Raw genomic sequence first — 25,639 nt, 5'->3', positions numbered from 1 at the left:
TGGTCAGTCTCATGTTGGGCTGGAGTTTCCTGTTGGTCAGTGTCATGTTGGGCTGGAGCTTCCTGTTGGTCAGAGTCATGTTGGGCTGGAGCTTCCTGTTGGTCAGAGTCATGTTGGGCTGGAGCTTCCTGTTGGTCAGAGTCATGTTGGGCTGTGTGACGACAGCACAGGGTGAGTAAATTCCTGAGCAGTTCAAAAATCTAAAACTATCTTGCAAGACAAGTCAGACCCTCATTTAGATAACTTAATTCCACCTGTGAATGCTTGTGACATGAACTTCTTACATCAGTGCAAGGTTTTAAGCAATAGGGTGTAATTTCGAGCAGAAAAGTGCAAATGCGGACAGATAGCGGCATTTTGGTGACGTCACTGGGCCTGTAATGCCGAGGCCCAGGCTTTGAGATGTGGGTTTGAATCCCAACATCTCTGGTCAAAATTTAATTCAATTAACAAATCTGCAATATAAGCCTAGATGACACGATCAACATGCATTTTGTGTCAGAAGCCAGGAAGCCGTGTGCAGCTCGCTTGCCGAGATTAGGGGTTGGGTCCCTCACAAGTGCAAATCAGGGTCTGCAGGATCCCAATCGAAATGGATCTTCACCCATGTGATCCTCCCAGTTACTCTGTGGAGCCCACAGGAAGAAATGTTGCACCTCGTAGCAGGAAAATACTCTCTGCCCAGCCCTGAACCTCGCTACTTCACCCCTCTGCCACTTGGAGGCAGGCACAGCACCCGCACCACCCAGCGTTGGTTAGGGATGCGTTAAAATTCCCGATCAGCCCCACCTGTTAATGTGAATGGGAATGAAGTCCCCATTTCACTGGAGCTCGATATCCATCCGTGTTTATTCCATTAGATTCATTTTACCAAAATAACTGAGTTTTAAAATTTCACAATTTAACCTAAAGAATGATCTGAGTTTCTGAGGCTATAAGAACTTCTCAAATCTATGAGAGAAATATAAATTTAACCCATTGAAGTTGATGTTGGATATTGTATTTTTGATGTTTTATCCAAATCATGAAAATATTAATTGTGTTTTGTTTTACAGAATTTGAGCCATCATCAATTACAACCTCACCAAGCACAGCCATTGGGGGCAGTATTGCCCCGAAACGAAGTCCTGTGGTGGCAGAGTGAAGTGAGAGGGACTCTGCCACAGATCAGGGTGGGTAAGCAGGCTAAACGCTGTGATATTCAGGTCGCTAATTTTGCAGCTGGGCCGTTTGCGTGGCTCTTGTCTTGTGGTTGGGTGGGGGTGGGGTTGGGTGGGTGGGGGGGGGGGGGGGGGGAGAGGAAACTGGCTGCCCCGCCATCGTATCCAGGCACCACATTTAAAAGGTACATGGACAGCCCTTCGTTAATCGTGCCTCGACCTTTGCAGAAAGGTTGTGCACCAGAATGCAGCAAAGTCCACCCCCCCCTCCCCGATTCAGCTGTGCCTCACTGGAGGAACTGCTCCAGGCCATCGAGGGAAAGAGGGATGTCCTCTTTACAAAGTATTGCAGCAGGAGGCCCTCCCACTGACCACAGAAGCCTGGAAGATGTCGCCAATGACCATAGTATCCATAGCAGGGTGGCCTGTGTAGGAAATGGGTCAATGATCCAAGCCACTCCTCTAGGGTATGTGAACCTGCCACTCAATACAAACTCACATCACCACTCACTTAGTGACTCTGGGACGTGGACATCACTGTTGTTGCCCATCTCTAACTGCCTTGAGGAGGTGGTTGTGTGCCGCCTTTGTGAATCTCTGCAGTCCGTGTGCTGTGCTGATACAGAGGCAACAGTAGGATTTTGAACCAGCCACAGTGAAGGCGCAGTCATGGGGTGTGGAGCGGAGGGAAATGTGCAGGAGTTGCTGTTCCCATGTGCCTGCTGTCACTGCCCGTTGAGCTGGGAGCAGTCACGGGTTCGGAAGGCAATATCAAAGGAGGCGTGATGTGTTGCTGCAATGCACCTTGTGCATGGTACACACTGCTGCTACTGCATTGGTGGTGGAGAGTTTGAATATTGGAGATGGTGAATGGGGTGCTGATCAAGCGGGCTGCTTTGCCCTAGATTCTGTTTAGCTTGTTAAGTCTTTCTGGAGCTGCACTCAAGCAGGCAAGTAGTGAATAACCATCGTGGTCCTGACCTGTGCCTTGTACGTGGTGGTCAGGCTTGAGGAAGTCAGGAGGTCAGTTAGTAGCCACAGAATTAGCAGCTTACGAATTGGTCTTGCATCAAACCTTCTCACAATCCATCCACCTGTCTTCATGCAGGATAAGACAGCCTACCTCAGTGGCTCATCCATCTACTGTAGGTGTTCATTTCACCAATTGGAATCTACGGCAGGCGGAGGCAGAGGCAGCCAAGGTTTCCAGCAAATCTTCCAAATGAAGATGAATTAGTGAATGCAGTGGTTTGCTATTGTACTAACCAGGATTCAGTGTGATCATATCATATTATATCTTAAGTAACCACAGTTACCTTTTAATATCATTAAAAATTGATTTGTAGTGATAATTACTTGTTCATGAACAAACTGGTTTTATGATGAATAAATAAATGAGCGAATCACAGTGTCAGCCGGATGTATTATCTACAAAATGCACAACAGCAACTTATCAGGGTTCCTGCGGCAACATCTTCCAAACTCATGATCTCTACCAGGTGGAAAGACAAGGGACCTGATTAGCAAGTTTGCGGACGACACGAAGGTTGGTGGAGGGCAGCACGGTGGCGCAGTGGTTAGCATCGCTGCTTCACGGCGCCGAGGTCCCAGGTTCCCGGCTCTGGGTCACTGTCCATGTGGAGTTTGCACATTCACCCCGTGTTTGCAGGGATTTTGCCCCCACAACCCAAAGATGTGCAGGGTAGATGGATTGGCCACGATAAATTGCCCCTTAATTGTAAAAAATGAATTGGGTACACTAAATTTATATTAAAAAAACAAAGGTTGGTGGCATTGCAGATAGCGATGAGGACTGTCAGAGGAAACAGCAGGATTTAGATTGTTTGGAGACTTGGGCGGAGAGATGGCAGATGGAGTTTAATCCGGACAAATGTGAGGTAATGCATTTTGGAAGATCTAATACAGATAGGGAATATACAGTGAATGGTAGAACCCTCAAGAGTATTGACATTAGAGAGATCCAGGTGTACAGGTCCACAGGTCACTGAAAGGAGCAACACAGGTGGAGAAGGTAGTCGAGAAGGCATATGACATGCTTGCCTTCATTGGTCAGGGCATTGAGTATAAATATTGGCAAGTCATGTTGCAGCTGTATAGAACCTTAGTTGGGCCACACTTGGAGTACAGTGTTCAATTCTGGTCGCCACACTACCAGAAGGATGTGGAGGCTTTAGAGAGGGTGCAGAAGAGATTTACCAGGATGTTGCCTGGTATGGAGGGCATTAGCTATGAGGAGAGGTTGTGGGGCGACTTGATAGAGGTATACAAAATTATGAGGGGCACAGACAGAGTGGATAGTCAGAGACTTTTTCCCAGGGTAGAGGGGTCAATTACTAGGAGGCATAGGTTTAAGGTGAGAGGGGCAAGGTTTAGAGTAGATGTACGAGGCAAGTTTTTTTACACAGAGGGTAGTGGGTGCCTGGAACTCACTGCCGGAGGAGGTGGTGGAAGCAGGGGCGATAGTGATATTTAAGGGGCATCTTGACAAATACATGAATAGGATAGGAATAGAGGGATACGGACCCAGGAAGTGTAGAAGATTTTAGTTTAGACGGGCAGCATGGTCGGCACAGACTTGGAGGGCCGTAGGACCTGTTCCTGTGCGGTACTTTTCTTTGTTCTTTGATCTTTGCTCGAGCAAAGAAGATATTGAATGTATGATCCAGGAAGCTGAAAAGTACAAAACTGAAGATGACCAGCAACGTGAAAATGTTGCTGCCTAAAACACTTTGGAATCTTATGCTTTCAACATGATGGGAAGGCCATAATTGAGGAGGAGAAGCGGAAAGGCAAGGTTGGAGCTGGCGATAAGCAAAAGATTTGGGGCAAATGTAATGAGGTTACCAGCTGGCTGGATAAGAGCCAGACTGCTGAACAGGATGAGCATGAACACTATCAGAAGGAGCTGGAGAAAATCTGCAATTATCACACAGCTGTATCAGTGTGGACCAGCTGGCACTGCCCGTTCTGGTACAAGTACATCTCCTGCTCCAACAATTGAGGAGGTTGATTAAAAGTAAACAGTATGAGGATACCACCACCTGAAGGTTCCTCGCCAATCGATACGGCATCGTCACATGCAACCAAATCACAGCTCCTTCACTTTTACTGGTCAAAGTCCTGGAATGCTCCAACAGCATTATGTGTGCACCTCCACAACCTGGACTAGAATGGTTCAAGAAGGCTGCTCACCACCTCCTCCTCAAGAGCAGTTCAGGATGTGCAACAAGTAGTACTCTTGCTGACACACTCACATCCAAAAAGAATAAACAGAATTCTCCTCGCAGGAGGGTAGGAATCCAACTGGAATCAGTGTTTTCACATTGTGATTACACTACCAATTGCAATTTCTCTCACTCTCCACATCTGCAAACAGGCAATTAACTCATCTTCTACATAAATGATGAGTTTCATTTTCTCTGGTGATCACAATGTTGGTCAGATGCGGGATACAAAATCTCAGTTAATTTCACTTTCCTTCCGGTGTTGAACACAGAAATGTTTTTACCCTGTGAGGTGTCGGAATGACCGTAGATATCGGAGAGCTGTGCCTTGAGTCTGTGTCAAAGTTTCAAACGCCTGTTTCTGTCTTGAACTGTTTTTTTGTTAGATTTAAAGAACCCAATTCTTTTTTTTTCCAATTAAGGGGCAATTTAGCATGGCCAATGACCCAGACATTGACCCGGGGTTGGTATCTAACGCGGGTACCTCAGCGCTGTGAGGCAGCAGTGCTAACCACTGCGCCACCGTGCCACCCATGTCTTGAACTGTTACATTGGAATTGAATTCATTCAGTTCAGTTCTTTCAGCTGATTTTATTGATTTCATTCATGGAAAAACAAGAGATAATTTTCTGAATGAATCAATGATTTTATTTTGCTGTTTAAACTACAATGTATATCTTCAGTTGAGACAAATTCGATGTGGGGCATTAATGGTCTTCACCCACAAAGTAGTCATTTCAGTAATTAAACTGAAACCAGTTACAGCTTCACTGGTGCCCGACCAAGATTGATGGCGGCTGGAAAGAGAAAGAGGATTTTAGTGTTCTCTTATTCAACAATAATGTTTCAATATCACATCAGCTGCATTAAAAAACAATTTCTATATTGGGTTTATTTGATAATTATAATTCTAATCCTGTTTCCTCACCTTTCTCCTTCCCCAGTGACACATCTTCACCCAACAGAACTGACCACACACACACACACACACACACACACGCACACGCACGCACACACACACACACACGCACACACGCAGAATTCCCCAATTCCACAACCAGTTTCTGGGACATATATGGAAAAGCAGCTTGGGCTGAAATAAAACTCAGCAACCTTGTTTAGTGAAAGTGTGATTGCAGATGTCTATAATGTCAGAGCGTTGCCGTGGGGACTGCAGTGGTTCAAGATGGCGGCTAATCAAGGGTAATTAGGGCTGGGCAATAAGAGGTGATCATGAGAACAACACCACATCCCATAAACCAATAAGAATCACACCAAAGCAAGGGCATACCATCCATTTCAACCCCATTGACTCTGGGAAAATGAACCTACGTTTATTTGACACATGAATTGTCAGGGTTTGCTCAAATCTACACCCAGCAAACTGGATTGATTAAAGTTTACCTGTATATTTTTATCTCTTGAAACATTACTTCAGGATTTGTAACATTTGTAATAAAGTCTACATTGGTATTTTACACAACCTCAATATTACTGTTTTCCACAGAATACCTGTTTTGAATTGTTATTTGGGTTATTAAGCAAGCCTACCTTCTGCTTTCTCATTACGCCCAGTTGCAACATTCACAGGAAGAATCAAAGACTAATCCAGAAGCACAACTTTCCACGTAGGTTCTTCCATTGGCACATTGATAAAACTTGCTCTTGTCTTTTGGATCAGGGTAGGTACCGTTAGCTTTGCCAGCGCAGAACCCGCTGCCACCACCTCCACCTCCACCACCACCGCTGCCACCACCACCACCTCCTCCACCTCCACCACCACCGCCTCCACCACCACCACTGCCTCCACCTCCGCCGCCGCCACTAGGAGCCTGAGTCGGAGGGACAGCTGGCTTCAGTGTTGTTTTAGATGGAACACAAGCTGGAAGGAAATAAAATTCACAAATTAATTTCTTACTTCAAAATTAGTCACAAACGGAGATAACCTTTGTAAAGCCAAAGGCTGTTGCTGCATTGAAAATCTTCCGGTGAAACGCAATTCTTGAAATTTCAGTTCAATAAGAGTTACTGAGGAATCCTTGTCAAATATCCAATTCTATCTGGAGTCTATGTGCTGGAGTGAAAATTTTGATTCAATTAAAGTTTTATTTTAAGTCAAAACAAAATGTTTTGCAGATATTATTAAATGTCATCTGATAAAAATGTTGATTAATTTGTATCACAAAATGTTATCCTTTCATGTGACAAAATAATACCATTATTTATTTAACTATCAATACACTGGATGCAACACCCAGTACAGATTCATGGCTTAGTCCATTAATATTTTGATAAAGGTGTGTTACACAAATCGTTAATTTATTTACCTATATTAATTTATACTACCATCTGATGAATATTATAGTTCCGTTGGCTGGCCAGCTGGTTCGTGATGTGGAGTGACACCAACAATGCAGGTTCAATTCCCGTACCGGCTCAGGTTATTCATTAAGGCCCCGCCCACTCATCCTTGCCCCTCACCAGAGGTGTGGTGAACCTCAGGTTAAATCACCACCAGTCAGCTCTCAAACGGGAGAGCAGCTTAATCCTCTGGGGCTGTGGCATTTACTTTTGTGTGTACGAACATTATTTGAAAAGGCGACCTTTCCTTAGCAAAGGACACTGGCTCACAGCTGCTACTGTGCTGGATTTCTAAAGAACATATGTTGTTGTTCTTTAATGGAGACCTGGAGATTTCAGACTGAGGACACAAATCCAGCGCTGGGTGAAAAGACATTGAATTTTGAATAGTCAAAAGAGACTTTGGCTGAGCAAACTGCCAAATCCCATCTCTCTTTCTTCTGAAAAATCTCTCATCAAAGCCGGGCTGTTTGTGACTTGAAAAACCCAGCTGAAGAACTTATTGCTGCAAATTGAGAGTGCAAAAGGAGAGTTCTGGATCAAAACCACAGTCTCCTGGGAAAGCACCAAGAACCAGCAGCTACTGTGGACCATGTCCCTTCAGCTGCAAACAAGCTGTCACCCCATGATTTCTTTTCAGTGACTCTACTCATTACATTGCCAGGTTTTTCATATCTGATATCTAATAATAACAATACTAATCTTTATTAGTGTCACAAGTAGGCTTACATTAACACTGCAATGAAGCTACTGTGAAAATCTGAATGCTTGTTGGGTGGGGGTTGCTGGATTGTGTGTTGTAAATTAGTTGGACTTGTTGAGAAATGATTGTTGAGATATTAAGAAGGTCGGCTTGAAGACAGCCATCTGAACCAAAGACTCTTTGTCCTTTTGTTTATGATTTTCACCCCTCTCCTCCTCTCTGTATTTGTTTGTCTTGTGTATTTGCATAGAGTGTGGAGGGCAAGTTAAAGTGGGGGATTAGAAATTAGATAATAGTTAACCAGTTATATTTGCTGCATATTCCTTGTTATAATAAAAAGTAATTGTGTTTAGATTTACAAACCTAATTATTGGGCAGCTAAAGGCAAAGACTTTGGTTATTTTTCTAAGAATTATTGTTTAATTAACTTGTGTTGTCTCTGGACCTGTGGCGCTGGAACTGACCCCACACTAACCTGGGGCGTTGCAACAATTTTAAAATATGGGGCGAAATTCTCCGGTATCGGCGCGATGTCCGCCGACCGGCGCCAAAAATGGCGCAAATCAGTCGGGCATCGCGCTGCCCCAAAGGTGTTGGGGGGCCGAGCCCTAACGTTGAGGGGCTAGGCCCGCGCCAGACTGATTTCTACCCCGCCAACTGGCGCGGAAATGACATTGCCGGGCGGCGCATGCGCGGGAGCGTTAGCGGCTGCTCACGACACCCCGCGCATGCGCAGTTGAGGGAGTCTCTTCCGCCTCCACCATGGTGGAGACCGTGGCGAAGGCGGAAGGAAAAGAGTGCCCCCACGGCACAGGCCCGCCCGCGGATCGGTGGGCCCCGATCGCGGGCCAGGCCACCGTGGCGGCACCCCCCGGGGCCAGATCGCCCCGCGCCCCCCCCCAGGACCCCGGAGCCGGCCCGCGCCGCCTTGTCCCACCGGTAAGGGAGGTGGTTTAATCCACGCCTGCGGGACAGGCATCCTAGCAGCGGGACTTCGGCCCATCCGGGCCGGAGAATCGCGGGGGGGGCGCCAACAGGCGCGGCGCGATTCCCGCCCCGGCTGAATATCCGGTGCCGGAGAATTGGGCAACCGGTGGGGGCGGGATTCACGCCAGCCCCCGGCGATTCTCCGACCCGACAGGGGGTCGGAGAATCTCGCCCAAGATGTTCACTCTTTCTCAACATTCTCACTCTTTAATCTTGGTCATCATCATTATGGGCAGTGCTGTTTGTACAGTCCCTCACATTAAATCTAATCATCCTAACACTGCAATATGTGTGATGTTTATGCATTGGTGAGTATTTGTACATATTTGTTTATTTTAGACCTTTTATTGATTATTTCTGCATCTTTACCTGAGTGAGTTTTAGCAATAAAGTTGACTCTTCCCTGGCTGGCTAACTGTTGCACCAAGTTATAAGCAGTTAAATATATATTAAATTGGCAAAATGGCCTCCCTTTAAATTCAAAATGTGTGATAACCAACTGAGGAATGAGACAGAGAAAGGAATCAGTTCACCCCTGAAACTGTGTGGTAACAACACACAAACTTGTTTCACTGATATCCTGTACGCCTCATTCTGTTTTAAGAATTTTATGCTTGTAGATGTTTAGCAATATTCTACCAATCAGATTTCTGAGCCTCTAACAATGTTGAAATTGAAAAAGGTTTAGATTGAGCAGAGCATTAGTAATTGGGGACTCTATAGTCAGGGGCACAGATAGGAGATTTTGTGGGAGCATGAGAGACTCACGTTTGGTATGTTGCCTCCCAGGTGCAAGGGTACGTGATGTCTCGGATCGTGTTTTCCGGGTCCTTAGGGGGGAGGGGGAGCAGCCCCAAGTCGTGGTCCACATTGGCACCAACGACATAGGTAGGAAAGGGGACAAGGATGTCAGGCAGGCTTTCAGGGAGCTAGGATGGAAGCTCAGAACTAGAACAAACAGAGTTGTTATCTCTGGGTTGTTGCCCGTGCCACGTGATAGTGAGATGAGGAATAGGGAGAGAGAGCATTTAAACACGTGGCTACAGGGATGGTGCAGGCGGGAGGGTTTCAGATTTTTGGATAACTGGGGCTCTTTCTGGGGAAGGTGGGACCTCTACAGACAGGATGGTCTACATCTGAACCTGAGGGGCACAAATATCCTGGGGGGGAGATTTGTTAGTGCTCTTTGGGGGGGTTTAAACTAATGCAGCAGGGGCATGGGAACCTGGATTGTAGTTTTAGGGTAAGGGAGAATGAGAGTATAGAGGTCAGGAACACAGATTTGACGTCGCAGGAGGGGGCCAGCGTTCAGGTAGGTGGTTTGAAGTGTGTCTACTTCAATGCCAGGAGTATACGAAACAAGGTAGGGGAACTGGCAGCGTGGGTTGGTACCTGGGACTTCGATGTTGTGGCCATTTCGGAGACATGGATAGAGCAGGGACAGGAATGGATGTTGCAGGTTCCGGGGTTTAGGTGTTTTAGTAAGCTCAGAGAAGGAGGCAAAAGAGGGGGAGGTGTGGCGCTGCTAGTCAAGAGCAGTATTACGGTGGCGGAGAGGATGCTAGATGGGGACTCTTCTTCCGAGGTAGTATTGGCTGAAGTTAGAAACAGGAAAGGAGAGGTCACCCTGTTGGGAGTTTTTTATAGGCCTCCTAATAGTTCTAGGGATGTAGAGGAAAGGATGGCGAAGATGATTCTGGATATGAGCGAAAGTAACAGGGTAGTTATTATGGGAGACTTTAACTTTCCAAATATTGACTGGAAAAGATATAGTTCGAGTACAATAGATGGGTCGTTTTTTGTACAGTGTGTGCAGGAGGGTTTCCTGAAACAATATGTTGACAGGCCAACAAGAGGCGAGGCCACGTTGGATTTGGTTTTGGGTAATGTACCAGGCCAGGTGTTGGATTTGGAGGTAGGAGAGCACTTTGGGGACAGTGACCACAATTCGGTGACGTTTACGTTAATGATGGAAAGGGATAAGTATACACCGCAGGGCAAGAGTTATAGCTGGGGGAAGGGCAATTATGATGCCATTAGACGTGACTTGGGGGGGATAAGGTGGAGAAGTAGGCTGCAAGTGTTGGGCACACTGGATAAGTGGGGCTTGTTCAAGGATCAGCTACTGCGTGTTCTTGATAAGTATGTACCGGTCAGACAGGGAGGAAGGCGTCGAGCGAGGGAACCGTGGTTTACCAGGGAAGTGGAATCTCTTGTTAAGAGGAAGAAGGAGGCCTATGTGAAGATGAAGTGTGAAGTTTCGGTTGGGGCGATGGATAGTTACAAGGTAGCGAGGAAGGATCTAAAGAGAGAGCTAAGACGAGCAAGGAGGGGACATGAGAAGTATTTGGCAGGAAGGATCAAGGAAAACCCAAAAGCTTTCTATAGGTATGTCAGGAATAAGCGAATGACTAGGGAAAGAGTAGGACCAGTCAAGGACAGGGATGGGAAATTGTGTGTGGAGTCTGAAGAGATAGGCGAGATACTAAATGAATATTTTTCGTCAGTATTCACTCAGGAAAAAGATAATGTTGTGGAGGAGAATGCTGAGTCCCAGGCTAATAGAATAGATGGCATTGAGGTATGTAGGGAAGAGGTGTTGGCAGTTCTGGACAGGCTGAAAATAGATAAGTCCCCGGGACCTGATGGGATTTATCCTAGGATTCTATGGGAGGCCAGGGAAGAGATTGCTGGACCTTTGGCTTTGATTTTTATGTCATCATTGGCTACAGGAATAGTGCCAGAGGACTGGAGGACAGCAAATGTGGTCCCTTTGTTCAAAAAGGGGAGCAGAGACAACCCCGGCAACTATAGACCGGTGAGCCTCACGTCTGTAGTGGGTAAAGTCTTGGAGGGGATTATAAGGGACAAGATTTATAATCATCTAAATAGGAATGATATGATCAGGGATAGTCAGCATGGCTTTGTGAAGGGTAGGTCATGCCTCACAAACCTTATTGAGTTCTTTGAGAAGGTGACTGAACAGGTAGACGAGGGTAGAGCAGTTGATGTGGTGTATATGGATTTCAGCAAAGCGTTTGATAAGGTTCCCCACGGTAGGCTATTGCAAAAAATACGGAGGCTGGGGATTGAGGGTGATTTAGAGATGTGGATCAGAAATTGGCTAGCTGAAAGAAGACAGAGGGTGGTGGTTGATGGGAAATGTTCAGAATGGAGTACAGTCACAAGTGGAGTACCACAAGGATCTGTTCTGGGGCCGTTGCTGTTTGTCATTTTTATCAATGACCTAGAGGAAGGCACAGAAGGGTGGGTGAGTAAATTTGCAGATGATACTAAAGTCGGTGGTGTTGTCGATAGTGTGGAAGGATGTAGCAGGTTACAGAGGGATATAGATAAGCTGCAGAGCTGGGCTGAGAGGTGGCAAATGGAGTTTAATGTAGAGAAGTGTGAGGTGATTCACTTTGGAAGGAATAACAGGAATGCGGAATATTTGGCTAATGGTAAAGTTCTTGAAAGTGTGGCTGAGCAGAGGGATCTAGGTGTCCATGTACATAGATCCCTGAAAGTTGCCACCCAGGTTGATAGGGTTGTGAAGAAGGCCTATGGAGTGTTGGCCTTTATTGGTAGAGGGATTGAGTTCCGGAGTCGAGAGGTCATGTTGCAGCTGTACAGAACTCTGGTCCGGCCGCATTTGGAGTATTGCGTACAGTTCTGGTCACCGCATTATAGGAAGGACGTGGAGGCTTTGGAGCGGGTGCAGAGGAGATTTACCAGGATGTTGCCTGGTATGGAGGGAAAATCTTATGAGGAAAGGCTGACGGACTTGAGGTTGTTTTCGTTGGAGAGAAGAAGGCTAAGAGGAGACTTAATAGAGGCATACAAAATGATCAGGGGGTTGGATAGGGTGGACAGTGAGAGCCTTCTCCCGCGGATGGATATGGCTGGCATGAGGGGACATAACTTTAAACTGAGGGGTAATAGATATAGGACAGAGGTCAGAGGTAGGTTCTTTACGCAAAGAGTAGTGAGGCCGTGGAATGCCCTACCTGCTACAGTAGTGAACTCGCCAACATTGAGGGCATTTAAAAGTTTATTGGATAAACATATGGATGATAATGGCATAGTGTAGGTTAGATGGCTTTTGTTTCGGTGCAACATCGTGGGCCGAAGGGCCTGTACTGCGCTGTATTGTTCTATGTTCTATGTTCTATAAAGCAAATAATTTCTCCGTTACATTAATTATTAGTTGCTGTCCATGCTGACTTTGTGACAGAAATGAATAATCAGCTCCAAGGAACGGGAATTTAAAACAGGAATTTAGGGAGCTGGGGTGGAAGCTGAGAGCCAGGACAAACCATGTTGTCATCTCTGCTTTGTTGCCGGTGCCACGTGCTAGCGAGGTGAGGAACAGGGAGAGAGTGCAGATAAACAAGTGGCTGCAGGGATGGTGTAGGAGGGAGGGTTTCAGGTACGTGGATAATTGGAGCACATTCTGGGGAAGGTGGGACCTGTACAGACAGGACGGTTTGCACCTGAACCAGAGGGGCACCAGTATCCTGGGAGGGAAATTTGCTACAGCTCTTCGGGACCAGAGGGGCGCCAATATCCTGGGAGGGAAATTTGCTACGGTTCTTCGGGGGCGGGGGGGGGGGGGGGTTGCGGGGATTAAACTAATTTGTCAGAGGGATGGGAGAACGAGCTGTAGTCCAGAAGCCAGTGTTGAGAGTAGTGAGGTACCGAGGAGGGTATCAAGGTCGCAGGAGTGTACCAGCAGACAGGAAGGTGGGTTGAAGTGTGCCTACTTCAATGCAAGGGGCATAAGGTAGGTGAACTTGGAGCATGGATTGGTACTTGGGACTACGATGTTGTGGCCATTACGGAGACATGGTTAGAACAGGGACAGGAATGGTTGTTGGAAATTCCGGGGTATAGATGTTTCAGTAAGAGTAGGGAAGGTGGTAAAAGAGGTGGAGGAGTAGCATTGTTAATCAAGGATAGTTTAACGGCTGCAGAAAGGCAGTTCGAAGGGGATCTGCCTACTGAGGTAATATGGGCCGAAGTTAGAAATAGGAAGGGAGCGGTCACGTTGTTAGGAGTTTTCTATAGGCCCCCAAATAGTAATAGAGATGTGGAGGAAGGAATTGCAAAACAGTTTATGGATAGGTATGAAGGTCTCAGGGTAGTTGTCATGGGTGACTTTAACTTTCCAAATATTGATTGGAACCTCTATAGGTCGAACAGTTCGGATGGGGCAGTTTTTGTACAGAGTGTACAGGAGGGTTTCCTGACACAATATGTGGATAGGCCGACAAGAGGGGGGGCCACATTGGATTTGGTACTGGGTAATGAACCGGGCCAAGTGTTAGATTTGTTTGTAGGAGAGCACTTTGGAGATAGTGACCACAATTCGGTGTCTTTCACTATTGCAATGGAGAGGGATAGGGCCATACGGCAGGGCAAGAAACTATCAGGGAAAGGCACAAATGAAAAGTGGAGCTTGTTCAAGGAACAAATACTGCGTGTCCTTGATAGGTATGTCCCTGTCAGGCAGGGAGGAAATGGACGTGTGAGGGAACCATGGTTCACAAAAGAGGTTGAATGTCTTGTCAAGAGGAAAAAGGAAGCGTATGTAAGGATGAGAAAACAAGGTTCAGTTGGGTCACTTGAGGGTTACAAGGTAGCAAGAAATGAGCTTCAAAAAGGGCTTAGGAGAGCTAGGAGGGGGCATGAGAAATCCTTGGCGGGTCGGATCAAGGAAAACCCCAAGGCTTTTTACTCTTATGTGAGAAATAAAAGAATGACCAGGGTGAGGGTAGGGCCAGTGAAGGACAGTAGTGGGAACTTGTGCATGGAGTCAGAAGAAATAGGAGAGGCATTGAATGAATACTTTTCTTCAGCGTTCACCAAGGAGAGGGGCCATGGTTTTGAGGATGAGTGTGTGATACAGGCGGGTAGGCTAGAGGAAGTAGATGTTCTGAGGAAGGATGTATTAGCAATTTTGAAAAACCTTCTTCGGGTCGACAAGTCCCCTGGGCCAGATGGGATATATCCAAGGATTCTTTGGGGGGCATGGGATGAGATTGCAGAGCCTTTGGCTTTGATCTTTTGGTCCTCACTGTCCACGGGTATAGTGCCAGAGGACTGGAGAGTGGCGAATGTTGTTCCTCTGTTCAAGAAAGAGAATAGGAATGACCCTGGTAATTATAGGCTGGTTAGTTTTATTTCGGTGGTCAGTAAGTTAATGGAAAAGGTCCTGAAGGATAGGATTTATGACCATTTGGAAAGATGCAGCTTAATCCGGGATAGTCAACACGGATTCGTGAAGGGTAAGTCTTGCCTCACAAATTTGATTGAAGTCTTTGAGGAGGTAACTAAGTGTGTAGATGAAGGTAGAGCAGTTGATGTCGTATACATGGATTTTAGTAAGGCGTTTGATAAGGTTCTCCATGGTCGGCTCATGAAGAAAGTAAGGAGGTGTAGGATGGAGGGAAATTTAGCCAATTGGATAAGTAACTGGCTATCACATAGAAGACAGAGGGTGATGGTTGATGGAAAATTTTCAGACTGGAGACCAGTTACCAGCGGTGTACCACAGGGATCAGTGCTGGGTCCTCTGCTATTTGTGATTTTTATCAATGACTTGGAGGAGGGGGCTGAAGGGTGGGTCAGTAAATTTGCTGATGACACCAAGATTGGTGGAGTAGTGGATGAGGTGGAAGACTGTTGTAGGCTGCAAAGAGACATTGATAGGATGCAGAGCTGGGCCAAAAAATGGCAGATGGAATTTAATCCTGAGGTGATCCTGAGGTGCGAGGTGATTCATTTTGGTAGGAAAAATTTGAATGCGGATTACAGGGTCAATGGCAGGGTTCTGAGGAATGTGGAGGAACAGAGAGATCTTGGGGTTCATAAGAACATAAGAATATAAGAACTAGGAGCAGAAGTAGGCCATCTGGCCCCTCAAGCTTGCTCCCCCATTCAATGAGATCATGGTTGATCTTTTGTGGACTCAGCTCCACTTTCCAGCCCGAACACCATAACCCGTAATCCCTTTATTCTTCAAAAAACTATCTATCTTTATCTTAAAAACATTTAATGAAGGAGCCTCTACTGCTTCACTGGGCAAGGAATTCCATAGATTCACAACCCTTTGGGTGAAGAAGTTCCTCCTAAACTCAGTCCTAAATCTACTTCCCCTTATTTTGAGGCTATGCCCCCTAGTTCTGCTTTCACCGGCCAGTGGAAACAACCTGCCCGCATCTATCCTATCTATTCCCTTCATAATCTTATATATTTCTATAAGATCCCCCCTCATCCTTCTAAATTCCAACGAGTACAGTCCCAGTCTACTCAACCTCTCCTCGTAATCCAACCCCTTCAGCTCTGGAATTAACCTAGTGAATCTCCTCTGCACACCCTCCAGTGCCAGTACGTCCTTTCTCAAGTAAGGAGACCAAAACTGAACACAATACTCCAGGTGTGGCCTCACTAACACCTTATACAATTGCAGCAGAATCTCCCTAGTCTTAAACTCCATCCCTCTAGCAATGAAGGACAAAATCCCATTTGCCTTCTTAATCACCTGTTGCACCTGAAAACCAACTTTTTGCGACTCATGCACTAGCACACCCAGGACTCTCTGCACAGCAGCATGTTTTAATATTTTATCATTTAAATAATAATCCCTTTTGCTGTTATTCCTACCAAAATGGATAACCTCACATTTGTCAACATTGTATTCCACCTGCCAGACCCTAGCCCATTCACTTAGCCAATCCAAATCCCTCTGCAGACTTCCAGTATCCTCTGCACCTTTTGCTTTACCACTTATCTTCGTGTCGTCTGCAAACCTGGACACATTGCACTTGGTCCCCAACTCCAAATCATCTATGTAAATTGTGAACAGTTGCGGGCCCAACACTGATCCCTGAGGGACACCACTAGCTACTGATTGCCAACCAGAGAAACACCCATTAATCCCCACTCTTTGCTTTCTATTAATTAACCAATCCTCTATCCATGCTACTACTTTCCCCTTAATGCCATGCATCTTTATCTTATGCAACAACCTTTTGTGTGGCACCTTGTCAAAGGCTTTCTGGAAATCCAGATATACCACATCCATTGGCTCCCCGTTATCTACCGCACTGTTAATGTCCTCAAAAAATTCCACTAAATTAGTTAGGCACGACCTGCTCTTTATGAACCCATGCTGCGTTTGTCCAATGGGACAATTTCCATCCAGATGCCTCGCTATTTCTTCCTTGATGATAGATTCCAGCATCTTCCCTACTACCGAAGTTAGGCTCACTGGCCTATAATTACCCGCTTTCTGCCTACCTCCTTTTTTAAACAGTGGTGTCACGTTTGCTAATTTCCAATCCGCCGGGACCACCCCAGAGTCTAGTGAATTTTGGTAAATTATCACTAGTGCATTTGCAATTTCCCTGGCCATCTCTTTTAGCACTCTGGGATGCATTCCATCAGGTCCAGGAGACTTGTCTACCTTTAGCCCCATTAGCTTGCCCATCACTACCTCCTTGGTGATAACAATCCTCTCAAGGTCCTCACCTGTCATAGCCTCATTTCCATCAGTCACTGGCATGTTATTTGTGTCTTCCACTGTGAAGACCGACCCAAAAAACCTGTTCAGTTCCTCAGCCATTTCATGTCCACAGATCTCTGAGGGTTGCCACTCAAGTGGATAGAGCCGTGAAGAAGGCCTATCATGTGTTAGCGTTTATTAACAGGGGGCTTGAGTTTAAGAGCCGCGGGGTTATGCTGCAACTATACATGACCCTGGTGAGACCACATTTGGAGTATTGTGTGCAGTTCTGGTCACCTCATTGTAGGAAGGATGTGGAAGCATTGGAAAGGGTGCAAAGGAGATTTACCAGGATGCTGCCTGGTTTGCAGGATAGGTCTTATGAGGAAAGGTTGAGGGAGCTAGGGCTTTTCTCTTTGGAGCGGAGGAGGGTGAGAGGCCACTTAATCGAGGTTTATAAGATGATGAGGGGGATAGGTAGAGTGAACGTTCAGAGACTATTTTCTCGGGCGGGTGTAGCTGTTACAAGGGGGAATAACTATAAGATTCAGGGTGGGACATATAGGAGGGATGTCCGAGGTAGGTTCTTTACTCAGAGAGTGGTTAGGGTGTGGAATGGACTGCCTGCTGTGATAGTGGAGTCGGACACTTTAGGAACTTTCAAGCGGTTATTGGATAGGCACATGGAGCACACCAGAATGAGAGGGAGTGGAATAGCTTGATCGTGGTTTCGAACAATGCTCGGCACAACATTGAGGGCCGAAGGGCCTGTTCTGTGCTGTACTGTTCTATGTTCTAGGAATAAAGAATCCTGACATTTACCTGTAGAAATTCCAAGTCCAGTGTGCAACGCATTAACGAGAGGATACGGCCCTTGGTTGCAGAAAGAACCAGAGAAATCATCCAGAGCGAGGGTCCATACCATAGCTCCTCCAAAGTTGTTCTTTTTCAGCCACTCAGCCTGAAAGACATTGTTGAAATTTTTAACTCACAAATCCTTGTTTTGCAAGAAATTCTATCCCAAATATAATTTATGCTGCCCGGGGTCAGTGGTGGGGCCCTTGTTTTTCCTCATTAATGACTCGGTCTTGGTGTACAGGCCACAATCATGGGCGGCATGGTAGCGCAGTGGTTAGCACTGTTGCTTCACAGTACTACGGTCCTGGGTTCAATTTCTGGCTTGGGTCACTGTCTGTGCGGAGTCTGCACGTTCTCATCATGTCTGCGTGGGTTCCTCCGGGTGCTCCGGTTTCCTCCCACAAGTCCTGAAAAACGTGCTTCTTAGGTGAATTGGACATTCTGAATTCTCCCTTTGGCACCGTTATTCTCACCAGAACTGACACTTTGTCATTTTTTGGTAAGGTTCCGTCCTGTGTTTCGAACAAGATTTCTAAAAGTCATTCAGTATTCACAACAAAACCAGGCGGAGCATTCAAGTAACAACTATTTTATGTTATTTTTTTAATGAATATAAAGATGTGAACCAAATGTGGACATTGTGAATTCTCCCTCCATTTTCCCCGAACAGGTGCCGGGCTGTGGCGACTAGGGGATTTTCACAGTAACTTCATTGCAGATTTAATGTAAGCCTACTTGTGACAATAAAGATTAATATTATTATTTCAAAGTTTGCAGATGGTGTCCAACTTGAAAGCATTGTCGTTGTCCCCTCAATAACGTCGCTAGAGAATAAAACGGTAAAGAAGGCTTTAATAAGCTAAGAACTAGCCTGGTGCCGAGACGGGTGCTAACTGGGTACCGCCCACAAGGCGGCCCCTTATATACGGCTCCCAGGTGGTCGGAGCCGGAGGCGGAGTCCCCCAGGGTTCCAAGCCTGGTCTTAAAGGGGACATCACCTTACATGATGATAAGGGTGCAGTAATACAGTAACCGTTCATCACAATTGTGAACTGTGAGGAGGATAGTGCAGGACTTCAAAAGGCCATTGGCAAGTTGGGGGAATGGGGGGGGTGGGGGGACAGGTGGCAGATGAGGATCAATGCAGAGAAATGTGAAGTCATTCATTTTGATAGGAAGAACTTGGAGAGACAATGGAAAATATAGCGTCCATTATCAATAGGGGTGCGGCACGGTAGCACATTGGTTAGCACCGTTGCTTCACAGCGCCAGGGTCCCAGGTTCGATTCCCCGCTGGGTCACTGTCTGTGCGGAGTCTGCACGTTCTCCCCGTGTGTGCGTGGGTTTCCTCCGGGTGCTCCGGTTTCCTCCCACAATCCAAAGATGTGCAGGTTAGGTGGATTAGCCATGATAAATTGCCCCTTAGTATTCAAACAGGTTAGGTGATGTTTACTGGGTTACAGGGATAGCGTGGAGGTGTGGGCTTAAGTAGGCTCTTTCAAAGGGCCGGTGCAGACTCGATGGGCTGAATGGCCTCCTTCTGCGCTGTAAATTCTAAGATTCTATGAGAAGGAGAGGGACCTGAGTGTGTATGTGCATAAATCATCGAATTCAGCAGGACATGTTGAGAGAGTGGCCAATAATGGATATAGTATCCTGTGATTTATTCATAGTGGCATGGAGCAGAAGTACAAGGGGGTTATATTTAAAATGTATAAGCAGGTAGTTCAGCCTCAGCAGGAGCATTACTTTCAGTTCGGGTCCCCACACTTTAGGAAGGATGTACTGGCCTTGGAAAGAGTCCAGAGGAGGTTCACAAGAATGATCCCTGGAATGAAGAACTTGTCGTCTGATGAACGTTTGAGGACTCTGGGTCTGTACTCATTGGAGTTTAGAAGGATGAGAGAGGATCCTATTGAAACTTACAGGATACTGCGAGGCCTGGATAGAGTGGACGTGGAGAGAATGTTTCCACTTGTAGGAAAAACTAGAATCAGAGGACACCATCTCAGACTAAAGGGACGATCCTTTAAAACAGAGACGAGGAGGATTCTTTTCAGACAGAGGGTAGTGAATCTGTGGAACTCTTTGCCGCAGAAGGCTGTGGAGGCCAAATCACTGAGTGTCTTTAAGACAGAGATAGATAAGTTTTTGATCAATGAGGGGATCAGGGGTTATGGGTGATGTGTTGGGTGTTCTGGATCCGTGGAACACATACAGGTCACCAACACTTGAAATAGTGCAACACTATTTTATTGAATCATTAACTGTTTAACATACTCTCACTGTGGGTTAATACGATACGAGCTTTAACTAAAGACCTTTGCCTTGTCCTAACCAGTCGATGCACTCAGCACATGGTGAATGTCTGTGTTACAGGCTGTGAGCTCTGTGCTCCTAGCTAGCTGCTACTCGAATGAGCGGGAACTCTGATCCCCCCTGTCTTTATAGTGCGTGTGCTCTCACTGGTGATTGGCTGCGGTGTTGTGTGTGTTGATTGGTCCCACTGTGTGTCCATCAGTGTGTGTCTGCCCCATGATATACTGGTGTATATTATGACATCCCCCCTTTTATAAAAGAATGTACATGTGTGGCAAAAAATAGTGTATGGTGAGAATGTCCCTGACTACGTGTGTGCGAAATATTTACAGGACTACGTACATGAGAACTAAGCTATTTACATGGGAAGGTGCCTGGTACAGAAAAGCAGTGTACAACAAGAATAACGAGATGAACACTATATACAAACCAGGGAAACGATTAAACAGAAGAACAGAACAATTCAGAAGGTCTATAAGTCCACAAAGTTCACAAATTAAGTCTCTGAGGTGGGCAACGAATTCTGGTTGACCGCCTCAGGGGTGGGTCGAGAGCCACCGGCTGAGGATCGAGCTGGACTGCGTCAGAGTCAGGGGGAGGCAGAGTGACCGGGATCTCTGCATAGTCCATGGCAGGGTCAGCAGGAGGGCGAGGCGACAGTGGAGGATCACGTAGCGAGCGTGGAACGAGACGAAGGGCGCGTCGATTGCGGCGCAGAATGGAGCCATCCGGTAGATGAACCAGGAATGAGCGGGGGGCCACCTGCCGAAGAACCACAGCAGTTGCAGACCAGCCACCATCCGGAAGATGGATGTCTCCTGGTCTTATGGTCTAAGGACATGAGGTATTAAAAGATGTGGAAAAGATTCATGAAAATAATTCCAGGGAAGGGGAATTTCAGGTGAGAAGATTATGAAGACAGGTTGGAGAAGTTGGAATTGTTTACCTTGAAGAAAGCAATGCTGAGAGGGGATTTGATAGAGGTATTCAAAATTATAAAGGGCGTGGACAGAGTATTCAGGAGAGGTTTCCCACTCCGGAAAGGATTGAGAGATGTTTAGTAAACAATAAGAGAAGAAAAGGTAATATGAATGAAAACTCTATCTCACGAGGAGTGGTTAGGCTGTGCAATGCACTGCCTGAGGGTGATGGAGGGAGATGGCACCAGGTGAATTGTACATTCGGTGCACCGTCGCAGGCACAGTGGGCGAAATGGTCGTCACAATTCTGTGATTCTGCGAATATTTCATACGGTCGGGACTTTCTGCTCTCGTTTCCGGGGACGGCAATAGCAGCGGAGAATTGAGCGGAAGTCCCAAAACAGCTACTCCGCCAGCGGGATTTCCTCGTTTGATTGTCTCTGCCCCCCTCCCCCTCCCACCAGTCTCTGCCCCCCTCCCCCTCCCACCAATGACACAGCAGGAATCCCGACTGTAAAAGTCGGGACCTCCATTTACATGGAGATATGGGTGTCCCCCGATATTAAATTGTGTATTTACGCCAATGTGAATCATGGCAAGTGCCCCATGATGTGTAGCTGAAAACCAGACCCAGTGGGGGAGGGTCATGCCCTTGCAGTAGCCGAGCAATGCTTAAGAACATAAGAACATAAGAACATAAGAACTAGGAGCAGGAGTAGGCTATCTGGCCCCTCGAGCCTGCTCCGCCATTCAATGAGATCATGGCTGATCTTTTGTGGACTCAGCTCCATTTTCCGGCCCGAACACCATAACCCGTAATCCCTTTATTCTTCAAAAAACTATCTATCTTTATCTTAAAAACATTTAATGAAGGAGCCTCTACTGCTTCACTGGGCAAGGAATTCCATAGATTCACAACCCTTTGGGTGAAGAAGTTCCTCCTAAACTCAGTCCTAAATCTACTTCCCCTTATTTTGAGGCTATGCCCCCTAGTTCTGCTTTCACCCGCCAGTGGAAACAACCTGCCCGCATCTATCCTATCTATTCCCTTCATAATCTTATATGTTTCTATAAGATCCCCCCTCATCCTTCTAAATTCCAACGAGTACAGTCCCAGTCTACTCAACCTCTCCTCGTAATCCAACCCCTTCAGCTCTGGAATTAACCTAGTGAACCTCCTCTGCACACCCTCCAGTGCCAGTACGTCCTTTCTCAAGTAAGGAGACCAAAACTGAACACAATACTCCAGGTGTGGCCTCACTAACACCTTATACAATTGCAGCAGAACCTCCCTAGTCTTGAACTCCATCCCTCTAGCAATGAAGGACAAAATTCCATTTGCCTTCTTAATCACCTGTTGCACCTGCACACCAACTTTCTGCAACTCATGCACTAGCACACCCAGAACTCTCAACTTAAGGCACAACTTCCTGCTCTCTGGCCCTGCCTGCTGGTACTGCCCCTGGCACTGCCAAAGGGGTTGTTTCTGTGAGGGGAGGGGTTGCATGGTGAGGGGTTTTCCATATCCATTTTGGGAGGGGGAGGGGTTCCGTGGTGGTGGTGTGTCAGGCTTACATAGGGGGGTGGAGAGTTCCCTGTGGGAGGTTCCGAGAGGCATTCGTTTTTTGATTTTGATTTTGTAAATTTGCGTGGGCTCAGTTGGAAACTGCCCACCAGAATGATGTCGTGGGAGACGCCCCTTCCAGGTTTTTGGTGGTGTTTGAAAATTCAGTGGGGAGACTGGGTAAGACGGTTGGCGGGCGGGAAGCACTCCACTTTCCCACCCGAGGCAACACTGTCAAAAAAATCAGACAACCCCAGCCTACCTAACTGAATACTAAAAGTGACTTCTAAAATTGCTCAAAGACCTTCTGCTCGCTTTGCATGAAAACTATTTAATTTGACTTCGGTCGTTGACCAGGAGACATGGAAATATTGAGTGAATATTGTAATGACTTTAAAATCGACTTTCCAAATAACGCTGCTATTGCTGTGTCAGGGACGATGAGTGAGTATTTTCAGAAAATGTCTGTGTTTCTGTCATCGACGGTATCTTGGCTACAAATCAGTGAGTTGACACAAATATAAGCTTCTCCCAACCCTCTTGCATAAGAGACTCAATCAGAAATAAAAATAATGGTTAAAACGCATCAAACAAGGGGCGGGATTCTCCATCCCGCAGCCCCATTTTCCGGCGCGTTCCGCCGGCAGCCGGATTCTCCGTCCTGACAGCCGGCCAATGGGGTTTCTCATTGTGGGCACCCCCACGCCGACGGGAAATCCCCGGGCGTGAGTGCACGGCCAGCGAAACGGAGGATCCCACCGACGGAGAATCCCGCCCCAGATGTCTCATCAAGAATAGATGTTCCAGCAACGGTGTGTGTAATGGTGTAATGTTGCAGATACTCAATTGATCGATATACCAACAAGATTCTAACGCTGATTGTGCCAATCTAGCTGTGTATCATAATAAATACTGCACAAAACCACCATCAAACATCGAAGTTACCTTGGCTGCAAAGCTTTTCACGTTGTCATATCCAACCCATTCCTTCCCTTTATAAGCGTATGGGACCACCTGTGGAGCATCCCATTTCGAAGTGCCGCCTTTCAAAAATGAGCAGATCTGTAAGAAGAGTGAGACATTAGTCTCCAAATTATCAGTGGCCACAAATGATCAGTGGTTTACAACGCTCCCAATGTACACGGAGAACGATTCTCACTTCACTTTTCTTTAATGATTTATTCAGCTATCATTTTCCCTTTTTTTGCTGTTGAAACAATATTTTTATTCCCAAATAGCAAACGTTAACTAATATTTTTCACATGTGCAGCCACAGACCAGCAGTTCTTCGGGGCATATCAGCAGCTCGAGCCAGGTGCTCTACGCTGCCGCCCTGCTGGACCCCAGCAAAATGGGCAATCGGTGGCCATTTTGCGAGTTTTTCTGGCATAAAACGCCACCGTTCCCACACCGACGTAGGGACATAGCTCCAGAATCGGAGAATCCAGGCCAAAGAATATGAAAGCACGACCTGCTTCCTACTTGAGGACAATAATACATTACATGAAGAACGGATGTGGGAGGATAAAGGAGCGCTAGAAAGAGCGAGTCTGAGTGGAGTGTTAGCTTAGATTCTGGAGCTTCCGAGGTGACACCAGGATTCAAAGTGACGCAGAACAAATGGTAAAGGCTGACTGGGTGAGTACGGTCGGCTGGGTGAGTACGGTCGGGTAAGTATTGACTACTTTTATCACTTACAGTTTGTCAGGGATATACTTTGTTGTCTATAGTTTGTAAGGGCTATATTCTGTAGAGAACCAGGGAAGAAGGGTGCAAAAGTAATTGACATTATTTGATTTTTTAAGTATCTTCCAAAAGATTTAAGTTAAGGGAGTGGGTCATGTCGTGAGAGCTCAAAGCCACGGTGTGTTCCTCCTGCTCCACGTGGGAAGTCGGGAATATTTCTCGTGCCGGGACCAATTTGTGGGCAGGAAGTTTCCCGGGTTTTGGAGCTGGAGTGGTGGCTGGAGACACTGTAGAGTTTCAGTGGAGAGGAGTATTGTGGATAGCACGTGTAGAGAGGTGGTCACACCACAGACTCCACAGGCAGAAAGGGAATGGGTGACTGCCAGACAGAGCAAGAGAGTTAAGCAGGTAGTGCAGGAATCTCCCATGCCCATTCCCCTGCAGAACAGATATACCACTTTGGATACTGTTGCGGGGAATGGCCTCTGAAGGGAAAACAGCAACAGCCAAATTTGTTGCACCACGGTTGGTTCTGCTGCAGAGTGGAGGGGTAAAAAGTGTGGGAATGCAATAGTTATAGGGGATTGGATTGTAAGGGGAATAGACAGGCCTTTCTGTGGCCATAAATGAGACCCCAGAATGGTTTGCTACTTCCCTGGTGCGAGGGACAAGGATGGCCCAGGGCGGCTACAGGACTTCTGGAGGGGGAGGGTGAACAGCCAGTGGTTGTGGTACACATCGGTACCAATGACATACGTAAAAAAAGAGATGAGGTCCTAAAAGTAGAATGTAGGGAGTTAGGAAGAAAGGTTCAAAAGTAAGAACACAAAGGTAGTGTTCTTAGGAGTACTACCAGTGCCATGCACTAGTCAGAGTAGAAATAGCAGGATGTATCAGATGAATATGTGGCTGAAGAGATGGTGTCAGGGGGAAGGTTTCAGTTTCCTGGGGTTTTGGGAGTGGTTTTAGGGGAGGTGGGACTAGTAGAAACTGGATGGGTTCCGGCAACTGGCCACGGGAACCCACGAGCTTGGGTGCGCTGCCGACGAAGCGGAGCGTCCCACCAATGGAGAATCCCAATCATCAATTATCGGATTGTTTCACTCCAAGCAATTACTCGCCAGAAGGTCTGGAAGAAGAATGTTTTCAGTATTCAACAGCGGGGAAACAGAAATTATTTATTTACTGTTCTGCATTTGTATCTGTATAACTTTGCATAAATATAATTGTTCTTTTCTTCTTTGAAGAAAGGAAATCTGAAAATATTGGCAAATAAGGGTCCCGTTGGGAGTAACCCAGGACAAGTTTAAGAGTGAATTGGGACCAGATG

At 46.5% G+C, this 25,639-nt stretch overlaps 1 protein-coding gene across 1 annotated transcript in view; it reads right to left on the bottom strand.

Moving 5' to 3' along the window:
- Positions 1-5,970: 5,970 nt before the first annotated feature.
- The window catches only part of LOC140394551 (acidic mammalian chitinase-like), a 41,373-nt gene continuing 21,704 nt past the window's right edge, over positions 5,971-25,639 (bottom strand). Inside the window, exons 9-11 of the mRNA XM_072481909.1 lie at positions 23,569-23,685; positions 17,785-17,923; positions 5,971-6,287 (exon numbers count right to left, since the gene is read on the bottom strand). Of these exons, the coding sequence (XP_072338010.1) occupies positions 5,971-6,287; positions 17,785-17,923; positions 23,569-23,685 (573 nt within the window). The remainder of the gene's footprint in view (positions 6,288-17,784; positions 17,924-23,568; positions 23,686-25,639) is intronic.

Source organism: Scyliorhinus torazame, chromosome 17 (genome assembly GCF_047496885.1).
Source record: "Scyliorhinus torazame isolate Kashiwa2021f chromosome 17, sScyTor2.1, whole genome shotgun sequence".
NCBI lineage: Eukaryota > Metazoa > Chordata > Chondrichthyes > Carcharhiniformes > Scyliorhinidae > Scyliorhinus > Scyliorhinus torazame.
The sequence above is the reverse complement of the archived record's forward strand: the minus strand, read 5'-3'. Positions and strand labels throughout refer to the sequence as shown.